Source organism: Ranitomeya imitator, chromosome 4, assembly GCF_032444005.1.
Source record: "Ranitomeya imitator isolate aRanImi1 chromosome 4, aRanImi1.pri, whole genome shotgun sequence".
In the NCBI taxonomy this organism is placed as follows: domain Eukaryota; kingdom Metazoa; phylum Chordata; class Amphibia; order Anura; family Dendrobatidae; genus Ranitomeya; species Ranitomeya imitator.
The window spans coordinates 433,971,803-433,992,017 of NC_091285.1; the positions used below are offsets into that span (position 1 = coordinate 433,971,803).

General features: G+C 42.0%; 1 protein-coding gene across 1 annotated transcript in view; it reads left to right on the forward strand.

Moving 5' to 3' along the window:
* TBC1D2B (TBC1 domain family member 2B) overlaps positions 1-20,215 on the forward strand; it is a 147,824-nt gene that overhangs the window by 28,962 nt on the left and 98,647 nt on the right. The window contains exon 3 of the mRNA XM_069765568.1: positions 1,180-1,342. Within this exon, the coding sequence (XP_069621669.1) occupies positions 1,180-1,342 (163 nt within the window). The remainder of the gene's footprint in view (positions 1-1,179; positions 1,343-20,215) is intronic.

The window sequence follows — 20,215 nt, forward strand, 5'->3', positions numbered from 1 at the left end:
GTCCGACGCTTGCGGCAAAAAAGACGCATGTGTCACAAAACGCAACAAGCAAAAACGCATGCGTCCCCCATGTTAAACATAGGGGCGCATGACGCGTGCGTCGCCACTGCGTCGTCCGACGCAAACCCGACGCTCACTAGCACAACGCTAGTCTGAACGTAGCCTTAAGGAGCTGAGCAGTATGACTTGGGAGCATACACCTTGGTGCCCTTCTCCAATTGGTGTTTACGGCAGAAAATGTGAACTCGGCCTTACAGTAAAGTATCATGTATAAAAATAAGCTGTATAAACACACAACCTTCTTCGGCCAACCTCCATGACAGTCTGTAGGTTGCTGTAAAATGCTGTCTATTGTCTGCAATAATCTACTTCTTTTTTTTTGTTTTGTATTGTCACTCACATTGTGTAAGTTGAAGCAATGTCAGATGTTTGTGTGCTGATTATAGGTTTACAGTAATTGCTTCAAATGGGGGGTATATAGGGAAGAGTCCAGTTCTATCTGCGTCTCACTGTATGTATATAGAGCTGTAGATATGCATCTTTGGCAGTCATTCATTCACATTCTTATGGGTAAGTTACTGTGTTTGGCAGGAATACAGACTTTTCTTGGTTCTTGTAATGACACGTCAAATGGATATGAGATCGCATTGAAAGCATAACTTTTGAAATAAGTTAAAGGGAACCTGTCACAATTCTAGCTGTCAATACAGTGAGCGGCATGAATCCGAGCCTGGCTCTATGATTGCAGCCAGGTATGTTTTTTTGGCATGTCAGAGTACACATAGTCGCAGGCGAGACTAATTCCTTGCCTCTGGGTGATTGATGTGTCCCTTCTATGTTATTATTATGTATTAGTACACACATATAAATAATAATAAGTGGAGACCTGTCAATCACCAGCAGCGGCCCTGGGAGACGCCGGATGGGGGCGGAACTGGATTAGTCTCGTCAAAATGTTTTTGTTTGAGTGTTTTAGAGAAAAACATACCTGGCTGCAGTTTACCTGGCTGCGGTTGTGCAGCTTGACTCTGATTCATGCCGCCCACGGTGAAGGCAATATGAATCGCATCACAGGTTCCTTTTTTAATAATTGACTCAATAAGGTCTAAGCAATGCCTTTGTGTCTTTTTTTGTTTAAGTACATTACGCCTTTTACATTTTGCCTGTTTTTTGATGTAGAAATCACGACTGTGCCTGGTATGACCGATTCGGCAGAACGGGCTCGTATCCACTTTATAGCTGACATGTGTCCCGGTGCCCTCGGAGATCAGACAGCCGACCAAGGATCCAGTCAGTCTGGCGCAGTGCAGGGCTTGCTCCGGCAATGGAGTAATGATATCAGGTACTCCAAAATGTATGAAAAGATAAAAATGCTAGTTTACTGGAATATGAGAATGCCACTGGTAGAAGAATGAAAAAGCAGCAACACAGCACTCGTGCTAGTAATCAGTATAGGTGCTCAAGTAGGGTATCCAGCCCAGAAATCCAAAAGGAAACCAGGATATAAGTAACATATCTTTGTGGATGCACATTAAAGGATCTTCTTCTTTACACCAAAATTCTTCTTGAGTGCCAAGTTTTTTCTGATTTTGTACCACTGGTAGAAGGCATATTGTAAGTTTGGGCGAGTGGCTGTGTTATGGTTAAACAAGTGTTGCAGGATGTTACGCTGGTATCTAATACCATCTTGCATATGATTTCTAATTACAACATAACGCTTGAGATGCTGTAATCCTGTTCTTGTAAATTGTTACCAGAGACAAAAAACACTATTGTACAAAACAGCCTATATATGACCACAAAGCTCAAGAGGCTTTTTCACAGGTTCAGCTATGTGGCTTAGATAAGTATCACCATTTAAACTTCCTGTGAAATGACTGATGATGTAATCACTTTGTCCGTCTCATTATACAAAAGGATCCTTTAATGCATTGCAGAAAATGGCCTATTATTCAAAGTTTTTTTTTTTTTTTTAATTCATTTATCACAAAAACCTGATTACTTCAGCAAGTGTTTAAAAATGGGAAATTCTGCAATTTTCACACTGAGCTCCGGGGCTTTTTTAGATTGTAACTTAAAGAGAACCTGTCAGCAGGATTGTGCTGAGTAACCTACAGACACTGTCAGGTTGGCGCTGTTATACTGATTAAAATACCTGGAGTGATGAAATCATTTTTATGGCTGTTGTTTTATCTTTATTTTCAGTTAGTGAGATTCTCGTGCTCTGGGGCAGCCTAACTTCTTGTGATGCTCTGATTAGATATTCATCTGTATGGCTTCTGACAGGTCACTGAGCCTTCAGTGACCTGCCCCCTATTTTACGTAATGAACATTATATGTACAAGTGCTTCTCACTAATTTAGAATATCATCAAAAAGTTAATTCATTTCAGTTCTTCAATATAAAAAGTGTAACTCATATATTATACAGAGTAATTACAAACAGAGTGATGTATTTCAAGTTTTCATTTCTGTTAATGTCGATGATTATGGCTTACAGCTAATGAAAACCCAAACGTCATTACCTCAGTAAGTTGGAGTACTTAATAACACCAGCTTGAAAAATGATTTTAAAATCTGAAATGTTGGCCTACTGAAATGTATGTTCAGTAAATGCACTCAATACTTGGTCGGGGCTCCTTTTGCATCAGTTACTGCATCAATGCGTGGCATGGAGGCGATCAGCCTGTGGCACTGCTGAGGTGTTATGGAAGCCCAGGTTGCTTTGATATCAGCCTTCAGCTCTTCTGCATTGTTGGGTCTGGTGTTTCTCATCTTCCTCTTAACAATACCCCATAGATTCTCTATGGGGTTAAGGTCAGTCGAGTTTGCTGGCCAATTAAGCACAGTGATACTGTTGCTTTTAAACCAGGTATTGGTACTTTTGGCAGTGTGGACAGGTGCAAAGTCCTGCTGGAGAATGAAATTTCCATCTCCAAAAAGCTTGTCGGCAGAGGAAAGTATAAAGTGCTCTAAAATTTCCTGGTAGATGGCCGCGCTGACTTTGGTCTTGATAAAACATAGTGAACCTAAACCATCAGATGACATGGCTCCCCAAACCATCACTGATTGTGAAAACGTCACCCTAGACCTCAAGCAGCTTGGATTGTGGCCTCTCCACTCTACCTTCAGACTCTGGGACCTTGCTTTCCAAATAAAATGCAAAATTTACATTCATCTGAAAACAACACCTTGGACCACTGAGCAGCAGTCCAGTTCTTTTTCTCCTTGGCCCAGGTAAGATGCTTCTGGTGTTGTCTATTGGTCCTGAGTGGCTTGACACAAGGAATGCAACACTTGTAGCCCATGTCCTGGATAAGTCTGCGTGTGGTGGCTCTTGAAGCAATGACTCCAGCAGCAGTCCACTCCTTGTGAATCTCACCCAAATTTTTGAACAGCCTTTTCTTAGCAATCCTTTCAAGGCTGCGGTTATCCTGATTGCTTGTGCATATTTTCTACCACACTTTTCCTTCCATTCAACCTTCCGTTAATATGCTTGGATACAGCACTCTGTGAACAGCCAGCTTCTTTAGCAATGACCTTTTGTGGCTTTTTGTGGAGTGTGTCAATGACTGCCTTCTGGACATCTGTCAAGTCAGCAGTCTTCCCCATGATTGTGGAGCTTACTGAAACGGACTAAGGGACCTTTTTAAACGCTTAGGAAGCCTTTGCAGGTGTTTTTGTTAATTATTCTAATTTACCGAGATAATGACTTTAGGGTTTTCATTGGCTGTAAGCCATAATCATCAACATTAACAGAAATAAACACTTTAAATAGATCACTCTGTAATGACTCTATATAATATGAGTTTCACTTTTTGTATTGAAGAACTGAAATAAATTAACTTTTTGACAATATTTTAATTCCATGAGAAACGCGCGTGTGTGCGTAGTAATAGTGAGTGTGTGTGTGTGTATATATACACTGCTCAAAAAAATAAAGGGAACACTAAAATCCCACATCCTAGATATATATCACTAAATGAAATATTCCAGTTGTAAATCTTTATTCATTACATAGCAGAATGTGTTGAGAACAATAAAACCTAAAAATGATCACTGTAAATCACAACTAATATCCCACGGAGGTCTGGAGTTGGAATGATACTCAAAATCAAAGTGGAAAATGAAGTTGCATGCTGATCCAACTAGTGGAAATACCTCAAGACAAGGAAATTATGCTCAGTAGTGTGTTTGGCCTCCACGTGCATATATGACCTCCCTACAATGCCTTGGCATGCTTCTGGACAGTCCGCCAACTCCTGGATCCACCAACTCCTGGACAGTCTGTGGTGCAACGTCACGTTGGTGGATGGTGCAAGACATGATGTCCCAGATGTTTTCAATCGAATTCAGGTCTGGGGAACGGGCGGGCCAGTCCTTAGCTTCAATGCCTTCATCTGGCAGGAACTGCTGACACCCTCCAGTTGGCATTTCTTTGGAGGGCCGCACAGCCCTCCATGTGCTCGCCAGAGGTAGCCTTACTGCCATTAGGTACTGAGATGAGATCCTCATACCCCTTGTGAGACCATATGCTGGTGCGGTTAGCCCTGGGTTCCTCCTAATGCAGGACAATACCAGACCTCATGTGGCTGGAGTGTTGTCAGCAGTTCCTGCAAGATGAAGGCATTGAAGCTATGGACTGGCCCGCCCGTTCCCCAGACCTGAATCCCATTGAACACATCTGGGACATCATGCCTTGCACCATCCACCAATGTCACGTTGCAGCACAGACTGTGCAGGAGTTGGCGGATGCTTTAGTCAAGGTCTGGGAGGAGATCCCTCAGGAGACCATCCACCACCTCATCAGGAGCATGCCCAGGCATTGTAGGGAGATCATACAGGCACGTGGAGGCCATACACACTACTGAGCATCATTTCCTTGTCTTGAGGCATTTCCACTGAAGTTGGATCAGCCTATAACTTCATTTTCCACTTTGATTTTGAGCATCATTCCAACTCTAGTCCTCCGTAGGATATTAGTTGTGATTTACGTTGATCGTTTTTAGGTTTTATTGTTCTCAACACATTCCGATGTGTTAACAAAAAATTATTCTGCACACAAAACAAATAGATAGAAATGTAATTATTAAAAGGCAAAAACTAAGCTAATAGAAGCATTTCACAAAATATTTCAACACCAGAGATATTCCACACAGATTTAACTAAATTGGCCAAGTAATTTCACATTATTAATCTTCTACTACTTATTCGAGAGCCCTTTGATAAACGACATTCTTAGTTTTTCCATGAGGTACAAAGACGAACAGATTTTTGGTTGTTCCAACTCTTGAACAGGCCACATAAAGGTGACCATGAGAAAAGCATGGAGATTGTAAATCGATTCCAACTACTTTCAAGGACTGTCCCTGAGCCTTGTTGATGGACATGCCAGTCGAACAGGAAACTGGAGGCGTTTTAAAATCAAAAGACAAATCAGATGGAATGAGAGGAATTGTTGGAATGGAAACATCTTCTCCTGTGGCACATCCTGTCAAAATGGTTGCCTCAATTACATGTGGAAACAGGTTCTTAATCAAGAGTCTTGTTCCATTACAAAGCTTTGGTGGATCCAAATTTCTCAATAGCAGAATAGGTGCTCCAGGTTTTAGAAAGAGGTTGTGAGGAGAAAGTCCTTGTGGCTCCAATGAATTGAGGAACTCCGTTGGATATAGCTCTTGAGGAAGCAGCTGCTGTTCTCATGTGTGTCAGCCTTGTTTCTTGGTCTTCACATTTTTCATTGGCCCGTAACGCAGCTTTTATTTTCGCATCAGCTGACATTCGTGCCATGGAATTCCTTTTCTTATGAGGCATTATTGTGGTAAAAAAGTCTGTAACTGGCAGTTTCTATATCCTCTCACATAGAGGTAATGTGACTGACATCAGCCTTTCCACCAACACACCCTAACTGACATGCTATTACTTCACGCAAGCTATGTTATACTGAGAATATCCTTTGTTGCCTATATTAACTAATCGGAGCTCAGATTAATTAACTGTAGCAAAATAGAAGCTGAGATTGGTTGCTGTTGGCAGCCAGATAAATCCCCAGCCAACAGGAAGCCCTCCCCCCAGGCAGTATATATTAGCTCACACTTACACATAATAGACAGGTCATGTGAGTGACAGCTGCCGTATTTCCTATATGGTACATTTGTTGCTCTTGTAGTTTGTCTGCTTATTAATCAGATTTTTATTTTTGAAGGATAATACCAGACTTGTGTGCGCTTTAGGGCGAGTTTCATATGTCAAGTTGTGTGTGTTGAGTTGCATGTGGCTACATGCATGTAGCGACTTTTGTGAGATAAGTTTTGTGTGGCGACATGCGTGAAGCAACTTTTTGTGTGTCGAGTTGCATGTGACAGGTTAGTGTAGCAAGTTGTGTGCAGCGAGTTTTGCGCGTGGCGAGTTTTATGTGTGATGCGTTTTGAGTATGTGCAAGTTTTGTGTGAGGCAACTTTTGCATGTGTTGCAACTTTTGTTCATGTGGCAATTTTTCCGCGTGTGCAAGTTTTGCGTGTGGCGAGTTTTCCATGAGGTGAGTTTTGCACGTGAGCCTAGTTTTGCGTGAGCCTAGTTTTGCATGTGGCGAGTTTTGCGCGTGGCGAGTTTTGAACGGCGACTTTTGTGTTTGGACTTTTATGTGGCGAGGTTGGTGTATGTGTGGTGAAATGTGTGCTGAGCGTGGTATATGTGTTCAAGCACGTGGTAGTGTGTGGCGCATTTTGTGTGTGTGTTCATATCCCTGTGTGTGGTGAGTATCCCATGTCGGGACCCCACCTTAGCAACTGTACGGTATATACTCTTTGGTGCCCTCATTCATTCGCTCTCATTCTTTAAGTCCCCCTTGTTCACATCTGGCAGCTGTCAATTTGCCTCCAACACTTTTCCTTTCACTTTTTCCCCATTATGTAGATAGGGGCAAAATTGTTTGGTGAATTGGAACGCGCGGGGTTAAAATTTCGCCTCACAACATAGCCTATGATGCTCTCGGGGTCCAGACGTGTGACTGTGCAAAATTTTGTGGCTGTAGCTGCTACGGTGCAGATGCCAATCCCGGACATATACACATACACACACACATTCAGCTTTATATATTAGATACATTATTTGCAGTAGGCGAGCGCCTGCGCTACAGCATGATCCACATGTATAATGTGCAGTTCGTTCTTTTAGGTCATGATGTAAATAAATTCATCAGGAAAAAAAAAAGTCTGAAAATGGCGCAGGCGCTGATGGCACCATCTTTGAAGTGGAATTTTTTTTTCCTCTAGCAAGATGGCGCCTGTGCAATAGCAGCTATGGGATCGCCGATATCTGCTACTGCGTAGGTGTGGCCCGTGCATGCTTCTTACTATTGTGGTGCACCTGTGTTATCAGCTCTGTCCAGGTGTTGCCTGTCATTGTGAGCCAGCTGTAAACTCTTCCTGAAAGGGTATGACGTATGATTCTAAAAAAAACCAAGTGATCATTGTGAAAATTGCAAGGTTACTAATTGACTTTTTTTTTTTTTTTTTTTTTTTTTTAAACTCATGATATGGAAAAAAATCCTTTTTTAACTTTAACAATACACGTACCACTTCCTTTTAAGGCAGAGTGTCTAACTTTAATTGCAACCTAATCAGTCACTAAGATTCGACCTCTCCTTCTGAGTCACAAAGGTCTAAGTAGCTGAGAGCTTGTGCTCTATTTGTAAAATATTTGCACTTTAAAGGGGTTGTCACATCAGAGATTGAATGCACCCCAAAAAAACATGACATAAACGTTTAATAGATGTGGGACCTGTATCTAATTTACAGAACTGAAGTTTCCTGATATCACTCCTCCCCACATTCCCCCCTTTTCCATTTCAACTGGCGTTTGACCACCGGTGAATAGGGAGGTGGCAGCGCATGCACTCTTTCTCTCCATTCTTTTCTATAGGAGTACCAAACGCTCATAGAAATCTAATAGTGAGAGACGCGCTGCCACCTCTCCACTCATTGGTTCTCGGATGCCAGCTGGAACGGAGGTTCCCCATTCTATATATGTAGTACCCTCATTTGTTAGGCATTTATTACATGTCCTTTGTATATTCCATACATATTTGAGACTACCTGTTAAAAAGCTTCTTTAGTTGTACCTGTGCCTGCAAAATAAATGTCAATCCTGGATGCTAGAAGGCTATTACATTGTTTTTTTGTTCAACAGTTTTGCTAATAACAATGTAAAACAGATCTTCAGAATATACCTATGTGTGAAATAAGTTGTTTTTTTTTTAAATTAAATATATTTCTAAAGGTGCTATTGACCAACCTATAGATGTCCATAGTTATGTGTAAAATTGAGAAATGACACAGGGAAAAATAATGAACATATGAAGATAGAGAGGTGCCAAAAGCCATGGAAAGTCATTTAACAAGCTAAAATCTATCGGTAGTTAGAAAGCAATCCCGCCTCTAAGTGCAAATTATCAGCTGTGTCAATTGATGGTCTATAAAGAGGTGTCTCATTACCAAGGTGCCAAACAAGAAACATCTCATGCTGTCTCAGTGAGCTGTCTCAAGACTTTCACAACCTTATTGTTGCAAAACATATTGATGGTATTGGTTACTGAAGAATTTCTAAACTGAAGGTTCCAATGAGCACTATTGTAACCGTAATCCGGAACTAGAAAGAACATATTTTCACCACGACCAGGTGCTCCCTGCAAGATTTCAGACAGAGGAGTGAAAATAATTATCAGAAGAGTTGTCTAAGAGCACCACCTGTGGAACGTTGACGTAAAACCTGGAATCAGCAGTTGCAATTATTTCAAAGAAAACTATGAGTATTGCACTCCTCTTCCATAGCCTGTATGCACACTCCCCACGCAAAACTCCATTGCTGAACAAAAACCAAGTTCAAGTGCCTCTAGAAAAGCATGTAAAATACTGGCATAATATAGTCTGGTCAGATGAGATGAAAAGCCCACAGAACCTTGAGGATCTGAAGAGTGGGCCAAAATCAGACATGAGCAATGCATGCGACCAGTTTCTCCTTGCAGGAGGCATCTTAAAGCTGTCATTGCCAACAAATTCTTGTATACAAAGTATTAATTAAATTTCATTAGGCGTGTTCAATACTTTTCACTGTGTCATTTTACATTATTGCAAGTAACCTAATTTATGGACATCTATGGTTTGATTTCTTTGCCTGTGTGGATTGTTACCAACATCGGGTGAGAATTTCATGTCAATAGCATCTTTAGAAATATATTTGCAAAGTCCAATAGTAGAGAAAACACACATCCGCACTGCTCAAAGGTCCAACTCAGTGACCGTATTATAATATCGGTCTAGCACCACAGAAAGTGATACTGGCTGTATGAATCCTTTACACCTGAATCAACGGGGTGCTGCTGCCAGGAAAAATGTGTGCAGAATCCAAATGGCAAAAAAGAAAAAGTAGGCGCGCACTTACCCTGTTGCGGTGAATATCACTTTATTAGGACATATAAACAAACGGATAGCAGGGAGGGATAGGGTCAGCCACGGACAACGATCGTTTCGTGCTCTACGGCACTTCAACGGGTCCTAATGCTGAGTGGAACAGGAAGGAGTTTTATAGACCCATCTGGATCCCAGACTCCTCCCCCTGGACTCCAAACATAAACAGTGTTACATTTAAAACAAAATGGTATTAAAAACAACAATAATAAAATAGCACATGCTGAGAACTACAAATAAACCGAATACAGCTTTTAGAAACCAAGATTGAGACACTTTTATAAGAAAACCGACATGTCGACTTTGTCATTTAAACCAGATGGTCCTGCTGCGTCTGCGCGCAGGATCCATCTGGCTTCTCTGCGCAGCAGGAGGCGGCGCAAATCCCCTCCTCCCTCAGGCAACGAGACCCGCTCCAAACCCGCAAATCTTAGTACTTGGGCATCTCCTGCATGGCAAGTGTGTAGATGGTCTATTAACCTTGGAGCTCCTTTCCCTGTTCTAATGGAGTAAAAATGCTCCCTAATCCGAACAAACAGTGGGCGGAAGGTTTTGCCAATATAGAAGCGTCTGCACGGACAAAAAAGAACATAGACGACATGGGTAGTCCTGCAAGAAATAAAGTCCCGTACAGTGTGCTGGATATGACCTACTCTAATTCTATTACCTGTATGATGGTACTTGCAGAAGTTGCAACCCCCGCATGTGAAGTTGCCTTTAGGGATACTATCTGTGAGCCAATTATTTTTGGTAGTGACAAAGCGGTTGCGGACTATGCTGTCTCTAATGTTTGTACTGCGACGGCTAGCAAAGAGAGGTCCCCTATCTATTATTTCTTTGAGGTCAGTATCTTGACGTAAAATACACCAATTTTTACGTATGACGGTTCTGATGTGGTTGTCAAGAGGGCCAAACTTAAAACTGAAGACAAACTTTTTTTCTTCTTTTTGTCTTTTTTTGGAGGTGGTGGAAACATCCGTGGCTGCTGCTTTATCGTAGGCATTTTTTAAAATAGATGGGGGGTACCCACGTTTCTTAAATCTTCCAATCAAATCGACTGACTGCTGCGCAAAACCTGCAGGATCACTATTGATTCTCTTAACCCTAAGAAGTTGACTATAGGGCAGAGATCCCTTCATGTATGGCGGATGAGCACTGTTATAATGTAATAAAGAATTACATGCCGAGGGTTTACGATATACTCTAGTGGAGATCCCCCCGTCCTCAATGCATAACTGGACATCCAAAAAGACCAAGTTGGTGCCTCCAAATTGCGAGGTAAACCCCATGTTCATGGTATTGGATGTCCCCAGGTACCTCACGAACTCCGTGAAGGCATCCTGGTGCCCATCCCACACCATGAACATGTCATCCACATACCTAGCATATAGCTTGATATGTCGAAGAAATGGGTTTTTGTTGGAATAAATATATTCCTCCTCAAACCTCGCAAGAAAGAGGTTTGCCAGGGTACATGCGACGGGGGTACCCATAGCGGTACCCACCGTCTGCAGGTACCACTGGCCGTCAAAAGAAAAAGCATTGTGTTCTAAAATGAACGAGAGTCCATCACAAATGAACTCCACAGTGTCATGACCAGTGGGAGTATTCTCCAAAATGCTTCTAATTGTTTCCACCCCCAACTTTTGTGGAATACGTGTATAAAGACTTTCGACATCAATCGAAGTCAGAGCATATGATTCCTGCCATTCAAAATCCTTAATCACATTCAGAAAGTCTCCCGTGTCTTTAATAAACGAAGGGACATCCAACAGCAGGGGGCGCAGCAGCCAGTCGATATAAGAGGAGATAGGCTCAGTTAACGAACCAACCCCTGACACTATGGGACGGCCAGGGGGGGCTTCCACTGATTTGTGTAATTTCGGTATGTGATACCAATGTGGGCGTCTCGGAAAATCCGGTAGTAGCTTTTCAGCCTGTTTACAAGAAAACACCTTTTTATCCACAAAATCTCTTAGCAACGAACGCAAGAGATTTTTAAATTTTACCGTAGGGTCCCCCTTAAGCTTCAAATACGTTGTATCATCTGACAACTGTCTCAATGCCTCTGTTTTGTAATATTCTCTTGTAAGCAGCACCACGTTGCCACCTTTATCCGCACTACGGACAATCACATCAGACCAGCCCTGTATTTCACCCAAAGCTTGTTTTTCCTTTAAAAGAAGGTTTTCTATGGGCTTTTCATATATTAAAGCCTCCATGTCTTTTAAAACCTGCGATTGGAAAACATCTACAAGATTACCTGGGGCTACTGGGGGCATATAGGTAGATTTATTACCTCCAGTAAAAGGTGCAGTTACTTTATCTTTATGACTTGCAGAAACCGGAGTAATGCTCATAGAATCCAAAAGGTCACGGGTCTCTTCCCGCACATCACCAAATGGGTCCTCTGTGACAAAAAAGCCCAGGGGACCCACATGGCAAGGTGACTCACCTGGGAACACTTCACGGGGGGTGGCATGGTTACTAACTGCAGAAAACGACTTAAACAAATGGATCTTGCGAACCGCCTTGAAAAGGTCGATTTTAAAATCTACCAGATTAAATGGTTCTGCTATACAAAAATTCAATCCTTTGGACAACACCGACAGATGTGCTTCACTCAAGGTTCGTGGGGTTAAATTAACAACCGCTACTTCGTTGGCCGCCACGAAACTTGCCGCCTTTTTTTTGGAGTTTCTTCTGCCATTTCTCCTACCCCCTCGGCGCGTCCTGCGTCTAAAGGGGAAACACCTGAGATAGATGCTGGTGGCAATGGCATTTGGTTTTTAGATGTACAAGGATCCTCGGTAGCACTTGAGTCTGAGTCTGTTGTAAGGTAATCTTTTTTATTTTTGTTCTTTTTAAACAGGGACTTGTTACGTCCTTGTCCCTTGTTCTGATTCCATTTGTTGCGGGATCTGCGATGGCCTTCTGATAGGCTGCCTTTATTCCAAGTAAAAATTCTGTCTGTTTCAAAATCAATTTTGTCTCTTATAAATTTGTCTCTTTTCCTTTGCTTTATCTCATTTTGCAAAATGACCAGTTTTGTATCCAGTTTTTTGTCAATAATTGACCATTGTGTGTCAGACAACCTGGTTCTCAATTCTTCTTTAGTTTTAGTAAGTTCGGCTTTAGTGGCTTCATAATTAATAATGTTTTGCTTCAACACGAGGCGGAGTAATTCCTGGGAGCATTGTAGTAAGATTTTCTCCCACTCTTTAATGAAGGATACATTATCTTTATATTGAGCCATTTCTTTTATGACACGCAGTCCACGCGGTACTCGACCGCACTCCATGTAGGACTTCAAAGAATTATTTGTCCAAAACAAATTTACCTCTCTTTCTGCGGCCATAAATAATTTGTGTTCCAGCGTCTTTGTGCTAAGTGAAAAAACGTTGTCGTGTAGTTCACATTCAGAAAAATAAGCATCCACATTTTCCCTCCCTGCTAGGAGTCCATGTGATAAGGAAACAGCCTCGGGCTCCATAGCTATGGAGATCCGAACAGTGCTAACAAGCAAAAGTCTGTTAATGATCACCTGGTGCAAGGGTGTGAGCGACCAAGCGTGCTGGTAGTGTGTACAAAGAAAATCAAAATGCAAAGTCCAATAGTAGAGAAAACACACATCCGCACTGCTCAAAGGTCCAACTCAGTGACCGTATTATAATATCGGTCTAGCACCACAGAAAGTGATACTGGCTGTATGAATCCTTTACACCTGAATCAACGGGGTGCTGCTGCCAGGAAAAATGTGTGCAGAATCCAAATGGCAAAAAAGAAAAAGTAGGCGCGCACTTACCCTGTTGCGGTGAATATCACTTTATTAGGACATATAAACAAACGGATAGCAGGGAGGGATAGGGTCAGCCACGGACAACGATCGTTTCGTGCTCTACGGCACTTCAACGGGTCCTAATGCTGAGTGGAACAGGAAGGAGTTTTATAGACCCATCTGGATCCCAGACTCCTCCCCCTGGACTCCAAACATAAACAGTGTTACATTTAAAACAAAATGGTATTAAAAACAACAATAATAAAATAGCACATGCTGAGAACTACAAATAAACCGAATACAGCTTTTAGAAACCAAGATTGAGACACTTTTATAAGAAAACCGACATGTCGACTTTGTCATTTAAACCAGATGGTCCTGCTGCGTCTGCGCGCAGGATCCATCTGGCTTCTCTGCGCAGCAGGAGGCGGCGCAAATCCCCTCCTCCCTCAGGCAACGAGACCCGCTCCAAACCCGCAAATCTTAGTACTTGGGCATCTCCTGCATGGCAAGTGTGTAGATGGTCTATTAACCTTGGAGCTCCTTTCCCTGTTCTAATGGAGTAAAAATGCTCCCTAATCCGAACAAACAGTGGGCGGAAGGTTTTGCCAATATAGAAGCGTCTGCACGGACAAAAAAGAACATAGACGACATGGGTAGTCCTGCAAGAAATAAAGTCCCGTACAGTGTGCTGGATATGACCTACTCTAATTCTATTACCTGTATGATGGTACTTGCAGAAGTTGCAACCCCCGCATGTGAAGTTGCCTTTAGGGATACTATCTGTGAGCCAATTATTTTTGGTAGTGACAAAGCGGTTGCGGACTATGCTGTCTCTAATGTTTGTACTGCGACGGCTAGCAAAGAGAGGTCCCCTATCTATTATTTCTTTGAGGTCAGTATCTTGACGTAAAATACACCAATTTTTACGTATGACGGTTCTGATGTGGTTGTCAAGAGGGCAAAACTTTGCTAGCCGTCGCAGTACAAACATTAGAGACAGCATAGTCCGCAACCGCTTTGTCACTACCAAAAATAATTGGCTCACAGATAGTATCCCTAAAGGCAACTTCACATGCGGGGGTTGCAACTTCTGCAAGTACCATCATACAGGTAATAGAATTAGAGTAGGTCATATCCAGCACACTGTACGGGACTTTATTTCTTGCAGGACTACCCATGTCGTCTATGTTCTTTTTTGTCCGTGCAGACGCTTCTATATTGGCAAAACCTTCCGCCCACTGTTTGTTCGGATTAGGGAGCATTTTTACTCCATTAGAACAGGGAAAGGAGCTCCAAGGTTAATAGACCATCTACACACTTGCCATGCAGGAGATGCCCAAGTACTAAGATTTGCGGGTTTGGAGCGGGTCTCGTTGCCTGAGGGAGGAGGGGATTTGCGCCGCCTCCTGCTGCGCAGAGAAGCCAGATGGATCCTGCGCGCAGACGCAGCAGGACCATCTGGTTTAAATGACAAAGTCGACATGTCGGTTTTCTTATAAAAGTGTCTCAATCTTGGTTTCTAAAAGCTGTATTCGGTTTATTTGTAGTTCTCAGCATGTGCTATTTTATTATTGTTGTTTTTAATACCATTTTGTTTTAAATGTAACACTGTTTATGTTTGGAGTCCAGGGGGAGGAGTCTGGGATCCAGATGGGTCTATAAAACTCCTTCCTGTTCCACTCAGCATTAGGACCCGTTGAAGTGCCGTAGAGCACGAAACGATCGTTGTCCGTGGCTGACCCTATCCCTCCCTGCTATCCGTTTGTTTATATGTCCTAATAAAGTGATATTCACCGCAACAGGGTAAGTGCGCGCCTACTTTTTCTTTTTTGCATCTTTAGAAATATATTTACTTTATATAATTCTCTAATTGTTGACTTGTTCAAAACTCATGTCACCCGCTATATTTGTAGAGAGAGGGAGAGTTGGCTAAAGATGCTCTAACCCCAGGATATGCCGCCCATATTTGACTAGTGCTGATCCAAATATTGACTTTTTTGTGGTCTTATTAGGGACTGCACTATCGTATATCATATCAGTATGTCAGATGGATTTTGTTACTTTGACTTTTTAGTATCATCATTTAGAAACCTGACAGAAGTAGAATGCAGAACTGTAAATGTCAGTAATTATATTTATTGAAACTGTTGTTACAATTATAAAAATTTATTTTTCTGTTTTAAGATTCTGTAACTTCCCTTTCCTAAATTGCAAAAATGCTCGTATTTAAGGCTTAAAAATTCTTATATGGATGCCTTTGCACACTGTAGTTTCTGGTTGTTCAGAAACTGCAGTTTTCAGCTGCAAACAAATGTAACAACAAATTTTGCCGATTAGGATTTTTGGAAATCTCCTATACTGTGTATATATAGGGAGGTTATCAATTAATCTGTTCTTCAGAGGATTTTTTTTACCTGTGCCATCACAAAGTGAGATCAAAAGAATTAATTTAAAAAAAAAAAAAATTTTTTTTTTTTTTTTTTTTTTTTTTAACCCCTTTACCCCCAAGGGTGGTTTGCACGTTAATGACCAGGCCAATTTTTACAATTCTGACCACTGTCCCTTTATGAGGTTATAACTCCGAAACGCTTCAACGGATCCTGGTGATTCTGACATTGTTTTCTCGTGACATATTGTACTTCATGATAGTGGTAAAATTTCTTTGATAGTACCTGCGTTTATTTGTGAAAAAAACGGAAATTTGGCGAAAATTTTGAAAATTTCGCAATTTTCAAACTTTGAATTTTTATGCAATTAAATCACAGAGATATGTCACACAAAATACTTAATAAGTAACATTTCCCACATGTCTCCTTTACATCAGCATAATTTTGGAACCAATTTTTTTTTTTGTTAGGGAGTTATAAGGGTTAAAAGTTGACCAGCAATTTCTCATTTTTACAACACCATTTTTTTTTAGGGACCACGTCTCATTTGAAGTCATTTTGAGGGGTCTATATGATAGAAAATGCCCAAGTGTGACACCATTCTAAAAACTGCACCCCTCAAGGTGCTCAAAACCACATTCAAGAAGTTTATTAACCCTTCAGGTGTTTAATAGGAATTTTTGGAATGTTTAAATAAAAATGAACATTTAACTTTTTTACACAAAAAATTTACTTCAGCTCCAATTTGTTTTATTTTACCAAGGGTAACAGGAGAAATTGGACCCAAAAAGTTGTTGTCCAATTTGTCCTGAGTACGCTGATACCCCATATGTGGCAGTAAACCACTGTTTGGGCGCATGGGAGAGCTCGGAAGGGAAGGAGCGCAGTTTGACTTTTCAATGCAAAATTGACAGAAATTGAGATGGGACGCCATGTTGCGTTTGGAGAGCCACTGATGTGCCTAAACATTGAAACCCCCCACAAGTGACACCATTTTGGAAAGTAGACCCCCTAAGGAACTTATCTAGAGGTGTGGTGAGCACTTTGACCCACCAAGTGCTTCACAGAAGTTTATAATGCAGAACCGTAAAAATAAAAAATCATATTTTTTCACAAAAATTATATTTTTGCCCCCAATTTTTTATTTTTCCAAGAGTAAGAGAAGAAATTGGACCTCAAAAGTTGTTGTCCAATTTGTCCCGAGTACGCTGATACCCCATATGTGGCAGTAAACCACTGTTTGGGCGCATGGGAGAGCTCGGAAGGGAAGGAGCGCCGTTTGACTTTTCAATGCAAAATTGACAGGAATTGAGATGGGACGCCATGTTGCGTTTGGAGAGCCACTGATGTGCCTAAACATTGAAACCCCCCACAAGTGACACCATTTTGGAAAGTAGACCCCCTAAGGAACTTATCTGGATGTGTGGTGAGCACTTTGACCCACCAAGGGCTTCACAGAAGTTTATAATGCAGAGCCATAAAAATAAAACAAAATTTTTTTCCCACAAAAATTATTTTTTAGCCCCCGGTTTTGTATTTTCCCTAGGGTAACAGGAGAAATTGGACCCCAAAAGTTGTTGTCCAATTTGTCCTGAGTACGCTGATACCCCATATGTGGGGGGAAACCACCGTTTGGGCGCATGGGAGGGTTCGGAAGGGAAGGAGCGCCATTTGGAATGCAGACTTAGATGGAATGGTCTGCAGGCGTCACATTGCGTTTGCAGAGCCCCTAATGTACCTAAACAGTAGAAACCCCCCACAAGTGACACCATTTTGGAAAGTAGACCCCCTAAGGAACTCATCTTGATGTGTTGTGAGAGCTTTGAACCCCCAAGTATTTCACTACAGTTTATAACGCAGAGCCATGCAAATAAAAAATATTTTTTTTTCCACAAAAATTATATTTTAGCCCCCAGTTTTGTATTTTTCCAAGGTTAGCAGGAGAAATTGGACCCTAAATGTTGTTGTCCAATTTGTCCTGAGTACGCTGATACCCGATATGTGGGGGGGAACCACCGTTTGGGCGCATGGGAGGGCTCGGAAGGGAAGGAGCATCATTTGGAATGCAGACTTAGATGGATTGGTCTGCAGGCGTCACATTGCGTTTGCAGAGCCCCTAATGTACCTAAACAGTAGAAACCCCCCACAAGTGACCCCATATTGGAAACTAGACCCCTCAATGAACTTATCTAGATGTGTTGTGAGAACTTTGAACCCCCAAGTGTTTCACTACAGTTTATAACGCAGAGCCGTGAAAATAAAAAATCTTTTTGTTTTCCCACAAAAATTATTTTTTAGCCCCCAGTTTTGTATTTTCCCAAGGGTAACAGGAGAAATTGGTCCACAAAAGTTGTTGTCCAATTTGTCCTGAGTACGCTGATACCCCATATGTTGGGGTAAACCCCTGTTTGGGCACACAGGAGAGCTCGGAAGGGAAGGAGCACTGTTTTACTTTTTCAACGCAGAATTGGCTGGAATTGAGATCGGACGCCATGTCGTGTTTGGAGAGCCCCTGATGTGCCTAAACAGTGGAAACCCCCCAATTATAACTGAAACCCTAATCTAAACACACCCCTAACCCTAATTCCAACGGTAACCCTAACCACACCTCTAACCCTGACACACCCCTAACCCTAATCCCAACCCTATTCCCAACTGTAAATGTAATCTAAACCCTAACCCTAACTTTAGCCCCAACCCTAACTGTAGCCCCAACCCTAGCCCTAACCCTAGCCCTAACCCTAGCCCTAACCCTAGCCCTAACCCTAACCCTAGCCCTAACCCTAGCCCTAACCCTAACCCTAGCCCTAACCCTAGCCCTAACCCTAGCCCTAACCCTAGCCCTAATGGGAAAATGGAAATAAATACATTTTTTTTTATTTTTCCCTAACTAAGGGGGTGATGAAGGGGGGTTTGATTTACTTTTATAGCGAGTTTTTTAGCGGATTTTTATGATTGGCAGCCGTCACACACTGAAAGACCCTTTTTATTGCAAAAAATATTTTTTGCAATACCACATTTTGAGAGCTATAATTTTTCCATATTTTGGTCCACAGAGTCATGTGAGGTCTTGTTTTTTGCGGGACGAGTTGACGTTTTTATTGAAAACATTTTTGGGCACGTGACATTTTTTTATCGCTTTTTATTCCGATTTTTGTGAGGAAGAATGACCAAAAGCCAGCTATTCATGAATTTCTATTGGGGGAGGCGTTTATACCGTTCCGCGTTTGGTAAAATTGATAAATCAGTTTTATTCTTCGGGTCAGTACGATTACAGCGATACCTCATTTATATCATTTTTTTATGGTTTGGTGCTTTTATACGATAAAAACTATTTTACAGAAAAAATAATTATTTTTGCATCGCTTTATTCTCAGGACTATAACTTTTTTATTTTTTTGCTGATGATGCTGTATGGCGGCTCTTTTTTTGCGGGACAATATGACGCTTTCAGCGGTACCATGGTTATTTATATCTGTCCTTTTGATCGCGTGTTATTCCACTTTTTGTTCGGCGGTATGATAATAAAGCGTTGTTTTTTGCCTCGTTTTTTTTTTTTTTTTCTTACGGTGTTTACTGAAGGGGTTAACTAGTGGGACAGTTTTATAGGTCGGGTCGTTACGGACGCGGCGATACTAAATATGTGTACTTTTATTGTTTTTTTTTTTTTATTTAGATGAAGAAATGTATTTATGGGAATAATATTTATTTATTTTTTTTCATTATTTTGGAATATTTTTTTTTATTTTTTTTACACATTTGGAAAATTTTTTTTTTACTTTTTTACTTTGTCCCAGGGGGGGACATCACAGATCAGTGATCTGACAGTTTGCACAGCACTCTGTCAGATCACTGATCTGACATGCAGCGCTGCAGCCTTCACAGTGCCTGCTCTAAGCAGGCTCTGTGAAGCCACCTCCCTCCCTGCAGGACCCGGATCCGCGGCCATCTTGGATCCGGGGCTCGAGCAGGGAGGGAGGTGAGGAGACCCTCGCAGCAACGCGATCACATCGCGTTGCTGCGGGGGGCTCAGGGAAGCCCGCAGGGAGCCCCCTCCCTGCGCGGTGCTTCCCTGCACCGCCGGCACATCGCGATCATCTTTGATCGCCGTGTGCCAGGGGTTAATGTGCCGGGGGCGGTCCGTGACCGCTCCTGGCACATAGTGCCGGATGTCAGCTGCGATAAGCAGCTGACACCCGGCCGCGATCGGCCGCGCTCCCCCCGTGAGCGCGGCCGATCGGCTATGACGTACTATCCCGTCCAGGGTCAGATAAGCCCAGGGCACCTCGACGGGATAGTACGTCTAAGGTCACAGAGGGGTTAAGCAGTTTTTACATTGTGGAAAAGGTGTGTCTTTCTTCTACTGTAGTATGCAATGTATGTATATAAGGATGACCAGTATTATTTAAAAGGCTTTTATACCTGAATCTCCAATTTCCTCCCAAAAACATGAATGCGTTAATGGGAACCTGTTACCAGTTTAGTAGTTTCTGCGATCTCCATCCATGCTCCCGGCTTCTCTATCCCTCCTCCCAGCTGCTGATGGCTGCTCTCCTGCTGTAATTGACCTGTCTGACGCCT